Genomic DNA, 8,990 nt, shown 5'->3' with positions numbered 1-8,990 from the left:
TTCGGAGGTCACAAAGACAAGGATTTTAATGATTTCATGATTTGTCTTTTAAGAGGTATTGGGGTATAATCCTTACAAAATCACCACTATAAAGGAGGTTTGGTGGTGACTATTAAATAATAAAATAGAATAAAATAGAACCTTTCTCTCCCGTGAGTACAAACCAAGTGTTAACAAATTAACCAGTTACAGCTGGTACTTAACTTGCAAAGGAAAAGTACTATATTACAATTTACTATATAGTAAATACATTTTGATTAAGTTATCAATGTTAGGAATCTTCGAAAACGTTTTGACATTTTTACAAGTAAATCCGGTGTTAAAAAACGTAAACATATGTATCATGTTATTATGAAACGTTCTTATAGAAGGAAGATTCTTGAGAGTGATTTGTCAACCGGCCTGACAACCGTGACCTGTATTAACCCATACTTAGGCAATACACATATGATGAATATTACCAAATATTCCGACAAGTCACCCGGTTAGAACATCTATTTACGGAAATATCACATGATTCCGTTGGACGTATATAAACTAATTCTACTAATTCTGAACAACAGCGCTGTTTAGGATCACACAGGTCAAATTAAGGTATGGTCTTTAGTTTTCACAAGTCATTTGGCCGGTTTGTTTTTTGTTTAAAGCTGGGGTAGTGTATTTGTATATTCAATATTGAAAAGTTGATAAAAGGCTAATAAATAGATTTTTCATCATATTTAACGAAACTAATGGAACCGAAATCTTCAACAAATTGCATTTAAAGGTGATTTCAAGAAATATTACGAATTTAACTTGTTCAAAAACCAAGAACAAAATGATTTAGTTTTGATATTAATTAAGATTGTCTTGAATATGCGCCAACTATTTGCCATTGAACGTTCAGCAAACAACAACAACCTTAATCATAATTTATCGTATAAAAAAATCAGCTAAATAATGGGAATGAGCTCAAACTCTTTAAAAATTAAACAAATTGGAAAAGACTGATTGTTACTGCATTTGAACGTTTCCCATTCTCAAAGGTTCATCGTTTATGAAGAGTATATATGAGTCGGACCGATATTACATTTGCTTTTTAAATTATACAAATTTTAAGTAAACCACTTTTCAGGTGGGTAGAGCCATTCCTCCAAAAATTCATTTCCCGCCAGGGCTATTTAAAACCAAGTTTTCAAATTTAAAATATAAGTGACGATAACATGACAGTTAGTTTGTACAACGGCAAATCTTTTAAAACGTTTACAATTTCAAATGCCTGAAATTTTATCAAAACTGCAATTTTGGTTGATTTGGATTTATTTGGTGTAATTATCGCAAAAATAAATAAGAAAGACACTCTTAACCATATCCAATCTTTATATTTGTTTTAAGTAAATCTATCTAGTTTGACTTTCTGACAACAGCACGTTAGTTCAGAATGTCGTTCAATGATATATCTTTTTACGAAAACATTTAAATTTCCGATTTAGTATCAAAACTGTCTTCAACAGCAATGTTTAATTGTACTGAAAAACTTTTTGATTTATGGATAAGTATAAAAAAAATATATTTTTTTTTAATGATGATCTTTAACATTCAAATTAAATTGAAAGAATATAAAACTTTTACAATAATTTTTGAGTCTTTTGTGTAAATATATCTTTATATATGTTGTCGTCGCAGTCAGGAAGAAATTCAATATGAATGATTTTTATTAAAACATTACAATTACAATGTTTTTATAATAAAATTATTACATTGTTCAAAGTTAAATAATTAGGTATGGCGACCATGAAGTTAGTACTTGCCCTTGCTGTTGTCGTTGCCTATGTTGAGGCAGGTGGGTATGGTCATGGTGGAGGACACGGAGGAGGATATGGTGGAGGACACGGAAGAGGATATGGAGGATATGGCGGGGGTTATAGGATGGGATATGGAGGAGGTGGATACGGAAAAGGAGGAGGATACGGAAAGGGATACGGAGGAGGATACGGAAAAGGATACGGAGGAGGATACGGAAAAGGATACGGAGGAGGATACGGAAAAGGATACGGAGGAGGATACGGAAAAGGATACGGAGGAGGATACGGAGGAGGATACGGTGGTGGATACGGAGGCGGATACGGAGGAGGATACGGGGGTGGATACGGTGGAGGTATGTAAGGCTATTTTATTGGTAATTTTGCCATTTAGAGCATATGGAAATGTCCAGCTAGAGACATATCTGAAATATATTTTGCTTTCTTAAATAAATGTTAAATATAAAGTTTTTGCAAAAAAAACTGGATGTCCCTCGGCTTGTCTCCCCACTTTTGACCCCAAAAAAATAAACCTGTTTACTTTATAAGTTCTTGTACTGGTTCTTTTATTTCAATGTATTTTGATAAGATTGTTTTGTCATATGCACCAAGTCTCTGTCTGTTTACTGGTATTTCTAAACTTGTATTTTCCACCTTTTGTGTTACTTTTTGTAAATCAATAATCATAAGTGCATATCCGTCGATTTTGGTGTTTCTCCCGAACCTCTAAACATCTTTGTATGTATATATCAACGCGATATTGTTGTGTCTGCGATTTATCAAAACAATCGAAAAATAAATTGATCCTTTAAATAAACTTATTCTAAAAAGTTACCAACACTGTAATTAGATCATTGAATATTGTTTTTATATTGATTTTGTTATCAGTCAAATTAAAAGCAACCTTAATATTATTGTTATATACATATACACATTCATGGATCTACAATCTGTCGATACTAGTATCTTGGCATTGCACAAGGTCATGGTTTTTCTCTGACTGTTTGTGACGTCTTTACACTAAATCCCGGCATAGGATGTTGGATGTGTACTGATTGATAGTTTAGACTATGATACGTTATTTTTTAAATGTAACATTGTTGTTAGTGGGTTTGAACTAGCTGTCAGTATCTGCGAGTACTCTCAGATCTGTACTAAGTGCCTTTTTGTTGTTGGGATGTATAAGTACCTGGCCACGTCCACTTGTATTTGTATTTCTATCCATCTGATGAGTTAAGCCTTTTTCAACTGATTTTTATAGTCTTAGTTCTGATGTTGTACTGTTTCACCACTGTCATAGGTTAGTGGGATGGTTTGGATCCCTCTAACATGTAAAACCCGCCACATTCTGCATGTAGATACCTGTCCCAAGTCAGGAGCCTGTAATTTAGTGGCTGTCATTTGTTTATGTGTTATATATTTGTTTTTCGTTCATTTTTAGTACATAAATAAGGCCGTCAGTTTTCTCGTTTGAATTGTTTTATATTTTCATTTCGGGGCCTTTTATAGCTGACTGTGTGGTATTGGCTTTGCTCATTGTTGAAGGCCGTACAATGACCTGTATTTGTTAGTTTCCGTGTCATTTGAGATATTTCTCATTGGCAATCATACCATGCACATCTTCTTTTTTATATGAGCATACATGATATTTGTTCACATAATAACATTACCATCTGAATTTAATTTTACACAAAACTGTGTAAATGCAGTCCTTTTAAGAAAATGATAAAAATTATATGATAATGGTGCTCTTATTAAAAACAAATTTGCATAATAACATTTTGTAAAATCATTTTCTAGCTAACTTATAAACCTTCATGCCAAACACTTAAATTGTTTTTGGATAGAGATGTTTGTTGTCACCTGAAAATCAATGAATGTTTGTTAAAGAACTATAAGATGATCGGCTTCCAGAAACTTGGTTACTTTTTTATAATAACTTATGACGATGACATTAGAATATGAAATAGGCATTATCATAAATGAATAATTCTGTATTTTAAAAATTCCAGAACACATTTTTACGTCTTTGTTTAAATTGTCCATCCAAAAATCAGTCATACTGGTTTTGAAAAAAAATATTTTTATTCGATAAAAGTATAGGGCAAATATAGAAGTATTGTTAAATATTTATCGATCCCAGTTAATTATATTATTATTATTATTTTAAAGGTGGATATAGTAGCGGATATGGCTATGGAACTTCTGGTAGCATCATGCCATATAGTTCAGGCTCATACCTCGGCGGTGCATCTACATACCCATCATATGGCGGATCTAGCAACTATCTATACGGAAATTCTGGTTCCTACTTAGCTGGTGGTAGCTATCCAAGCTACAGTGGTGTTGGAGGTTTCGGAAGTGTTGGCGGTCTTGGTGGTGTCGGAGGTTTAGGAGGTGCTGGAGGGTTTGGAGGTGTTGGAGGTTTTGGAGGTGCTGCAGGGTTTGGAGGTGTTGGAGGTCTTGGTGGTGTCGGTGGTGGATATTATGCCGGTGGTGCCTATCCATCAACATCAATCTACTCTGGTTCTGCCCCTGTGTACAGTGGTACAAGTTTTGTAGGATAAGCAAATAGCGTGTATGTATACTTTCAAGCTAATCATTTTGACGTCCTTATATTTTAAGCAACAAGTCCGTGATCAGGAGAGACCGTAATAATGTTTACAATATTTTACATACGAGAACAATAGCTTTAACATGTTGCTTTTAAGGCATTTAAACAAATTTCAACTTTTTAGTTCACTTAGTTTCCATGATGCAAAGTTAAAACGACAGTAACTCGTATCGAAGGTTAACTCGTATTTTTGTGGCAAATAATTACTTCAAGAGAACTATTTATTTCATCACGATAACTTAAACATAATAACATGCAAATGCATATTTCTTAGGAGTTGTCAGCTGAAAAAAAGGATGAAAGACGGCAATATAATCTGTAAGTCAGATACAGTTTGTTATTGCAATTCTTTGGTGTTAAAAAAACACCGAAACCCACTTATTGAACAAGGTATGAATATAATATTTGTAACCTGTTTTATCTTTTTTATTTCAATAGATGTGTCATTAGTCATCAGCAGAGGTTGTCCAAAGTACAGATTCTAGTATAGCAGCTGTTAAATTAAAAAAAACTCTTTCCAAATAAACCTTTGAAATTAGCTTGATTTTGTGTTTTTTTTTATACAAGAATTATAACTTCTTAACGTTTTCTGAATGTTGGTTTCTTGTAGGACCGAGTAAGCTATATACTTTTATGCTAGTATCTTGTAGGATCTATTTCAGGGTGGGTACATTGACCTTCGACAGAATGTTATCAATCTGTGCTGTTGATTTGGTCATGACAAGTGCTGGTGGTCGTTATAATATGCAAACAAAGACGAAAAAGATGATTTTTGACGTTTCCTAGAATAAAACATGAAGAGGCACAATTGAAATGTTAAAATTTTGTTTCTTATGGGTTCACATGTAAGCAATTAAAAATTAGCCATCTCCACTGTCTTATATGTTTTACACGAAAGTGGTCATTTTAAACACATCTAGGACTGGAAATATTAATCAAAACTGCTTTGCAGTCCGCATTTGATAAAACAAATCCGCCTAATGCGGTGCTTGTGATTTGTGATAAGTAATTCGTCCTCATTTGAATCAAACGTTTCAGAATCAATACAATATTGGGAAAAGAATGGTATTCAATTGTATTTTGCGGCTGTTTTTATATTTGGACATCCACTTGCCTGTATAATATGAGTTTTGATAGATGCTTTACTTCATACATACTAAATTAAGGGCAACCTATACAGAAAATCCCCTCTTCCTTTTCCTCAGTTCAGATTTTGACAAAAGTGAAAGAAAATGTGGTTATTGTACACTTTATAATATATCATTTAGCACTATATCTTTATATATTTGTACACAAATTATCAAACATACAACAGTTACTTTTACCATGTAAGTCAATAAACATGATTACAAATGTTGCTATTCAAACGGACCTCACTAAAAGGGCAAACAAAGGCTTCATGTATCAAACACGCCCATTATATTCTCAACTGCGACCAGCAGAGTCGGACGATGTCCATATAAACTCAATGTCAGCATCTGTTTCTGTGAAACTTCCTGTTCTTCTCTAACTCGAATAATTCAGCGCCCTCTATCGGTCAGTGTCCTCTCTTAATGTAGCGATCGATAGTGAGTCGGAATATAACGACTGGATTATTCGGGTTAGTTCTTCTCCTTTTTGTGTTTGGTTCACCGTCATTGCTACAGACGAAAAGTCTCTTTTTTACCTTCTGTCCCCTTTTTGTTGAATTTACTACCGAAAGTTCTGTTGAAATTACCTCTAATTCTTGCAGGAGGAATTCGTCAAGGTTGTTGATATCAAGCTGTGGGTAGTCTGGTTCTTGTGCCGATGGTTTGGTAAAGTTATCGGATACAGTCGATGAGATGTTTTTTTCGGTATCGGTATTTATAGACATCGGTGATTGACATGTTGCAACATCTTGAAGTTTCTTAAGATAACAATCTAAATCCTTGGAACCCGGTTGTACGGGCTTTGCTGTAATAGGTAAACATACAAATTATATATAATAAATTAATCATTTAATTGTTAGTGGATAAGAGGTTATATAAACCAAGTACAGAGTACAATTATTTCTACGTGATAAAATCTCATATAATATGTTGTCACAAATGAAATAGCAAGATAACTTTACCGTCGAATTGTGATTAAAAAAAAATAATAGAAAAAGAAATCATGGTTTTAGCGGCGTGAATACATAAATGTTTGTGTGTGTGTTAAAAAATACTTAATGCAGAATTAACTGGTATACAGCACATATAACACATCCATTTAAAAAAAATGAACCGTTTAAATGGTGTCGAAATCAGAAAAGGACAAACATATCTATATAAAACTGTCTTGTAAGAAATTATTTCTAGAAGCATGTTACAAAATTTAGTTTTAACTATACGTCGCCGATGGCGTAAAGAAGTCTAGTATCCGCACGATTCCGTCCGTTTGTCTGAAAGACCGTGTATAGAAAACTCTCACGGGTCTTCTCGGTTTCTACTCAAAGAAAGGATTTTATGTTTAGTTTGTAGCTTGATAAGGATGAGTTACAGCTTGTAAGCATAATTGTTTTGTAAGTTACATCCACTGTGCAAACACTTACTTGTCACTCATTGTACAAGCAAATTTTTCGTCAATGTTTGCTTGCCATCAATGAAAAGGAATGATATGTTATGCTTCAGTATAAGTCAAGTGCAATCTCAATCAATTGCAATCGGCGAATTATGCCCAGACCCGCTAATAGTCTTTTTTTCAAGCCTGAAATTTGACTTTTAAATTGGTACATTGCACATATTGGTTAAATATTGTCAGTGTCAGATCTTAATTTAAATATTTTGGTGTTAATGGACATACGTTTGGAAATAAGCAATTATACCAAAAGATAAGTTCAAAGTATATATGGAAGTGAATTTTAGTACAGCTTAAATCCATTTTTGAAAGCTCTGGTGAAAAATTAATTCATAGACAATTGAATGTACGTCTTTGAAATTTTTTGCTGACTTCTTTGAAATTTCATTAATGGCAATGGTAAAAAATAAATTCATAATATGCTGCCTTTCATTATTGATTCGGAAACCACTTTAAATAAACACAGTTGAAATCGTGCGTTAGAACGAACCAGCCAACTATTTTAGTTCGAAATATGCAAAGAGATATTGCCGGGAAATTCAGTTTCATCTTTCCTATAAACTTATGATTTAATATTGTAACACTTCTACACCGAGAGCGTCAGAGAAGAGATATCGTTTGGAACAACGGCATGCTTATCTTACTATACAAATCATTTGAAGATATTGACTTCTGATATCATTTCATACAATGAATTTGATAAATTAATGAATTCTTACCACTAAATAATGAGAAAAACTGGTCTTTCAATGTATTGTGAGGTGTGCACATGAGGTCTAAATAATGGAACGTTAAATCAAAATCACTCTGTGTTGCAGAATCGATCTTCATGTTGAAAACTGGACTATGACACCCAAGATGCCTGGAAATCCTTGTATTTACAATCCCCGACATTGACTGACTGTCATGCTGACAAGCCGATAGATAACACAGTACCCATATGTTTATAGTGTGTGCTAATTGTCAGTGATATACCCACACCAAAAGATGAAAGATAAATAAAATGATGAGTACGTTATAGTTTCTGTTTACCATTATTACCACATGTACTGGTAATTGAGCGGTAATAAATCATTAATTTATATAACTTACAATAATGTTAATTTTAGAAATACTCTGACCACTCCACAGTACAATATAGATCATAAATTAATTTATTTATGATTTATTACACGGCTGTAGAAAAAATTCTACCTGCTTTAACGTTAAATTAAACTGAACTTAACATTTCAATGAATAGATCATTAATAACAGTTATCTTAACAAAGAAATAAAAATACATTTTTTTTCAAATTCTGTTAATTCTTCATTCATGTACACATGGTACAGGAAAGATCATGTATGTATGTATTATCAGATTATTACATGGCATTCTTCATATCGCATGTATTATCAGCCCTAGGTTCAATATCAGCCCAAGAGCCGCATGACCTAAGATCAGTTCCTCAGATATGGTAATGAAATAGCACCTGTGCCTTCTTGAATATACAGACGATCTGCTAAGTGAACATCACAGCATGAATCTGTCCACTTTTGCATGAAGGTAACATTCAAAGTCAGGTGACATATATCTAACCGTTCCTTTTGTAATTAAGATTAATTAACATAACGGTCAAAATAGTCTGTTTTAATATGTCAGTGGAATCTTCAGCTTTAGAAGAATGTAACAAACTTTGTATTTATAAACGATATAAAGTAGTATTTGGTTTTGAAAGATACTTAGATTTTCATTGTAATGTATCTATATTAACAAAATTGCGTAGCGGCACACTTAGATTAAATGTTGAAGTTGGTCGTTATCTGAATACTCAAAGAGAAAATAGAATTTGTATATGAATGTTTTGGAAGACGAATATCATTTTGTTTTATCATGTCCATTGTATAGATCTGTGCGCATAGAATTTAATATTTATTCTACTATTCTTGGCCAAATCGGCACAAGTTAGATAATTTATTCTAAATCCCTGACAGTAAAACTATGCATTTATTCAAATGCAGCCGCTTGGAAAATTAGATCA

General features: G+C 33.1%; 1 protein-coding gene across 2 annotated transcripts; it reads left to right on the top strand.

The window, feature by feature from the left end:
• The first annotated feature begins 467 nt into the window (after positions 1-467).
• Positions 468-4,934, top strand: LOC139517646 (uncharacterized). 2 transcript variants are annotated; one of them, XM_071308920.1, is made up of 4 exons: positions 468-594; positions 1,763-2,137; positions 3,954-4,359; positions 4,834-4,934. In XM_071308920.1, the coding sequence occupies exons 2-3, from the start codon at positions 1,765-1,767 to the stop codon at positions 4,346-4,348; spliced, it is 768 nt and encodes a 255-aa protein (XP_071165021.1). In that variant the 5' UTR covers positions 468-594; positions 1,763-1,764; the 3' UTR covers positions 4,349-4,359; positions 4,834-4,934. The 2 variants fall into 2 exon arrangements, with proteins under 2 accessions (XP_071165021.1, XP_071165020.1); XM_071308919.1 differs by having other exon boundaries at positions 471-594; positions 1,751-2,137.
• The last annotated feature ends 4,056 nt before the right edge of the window (positions 4,935-8,990 follow it).

Source organism: Mytilus edulis, chromosome 3 (assembly GCF_963676685.1).
Source record: "Mytilus edulis chromosome 3, xbMytEdul2.2, whole genome shotgun sequence".
Lineage (NCBI taxonomy): Eukaryota > Metazoa > Mollusca > Bivalvia > Mytilida > Mytilidae > Mytilus > Mytilus edulis.
This window is presented reverse-complemented; position numbering and strand designations above follow the sequence as displayed.

Coding starts and splice junctions, on each gene's coding strand:
- LOC139517646 (XM_071308920.1), top strand. CDS start 1,765: ATGGCGACCATGAAGTTAGTACTTGCCCTTGCTGTTGTCGTTGCCTAT. Junction 2,138..3,953: donor CGGGGGTGGATACGGTGGAG/GTATGTAAGGCT, acceptor ATTATTTTAAAG/GTGGATATAGTAGCGGATAT.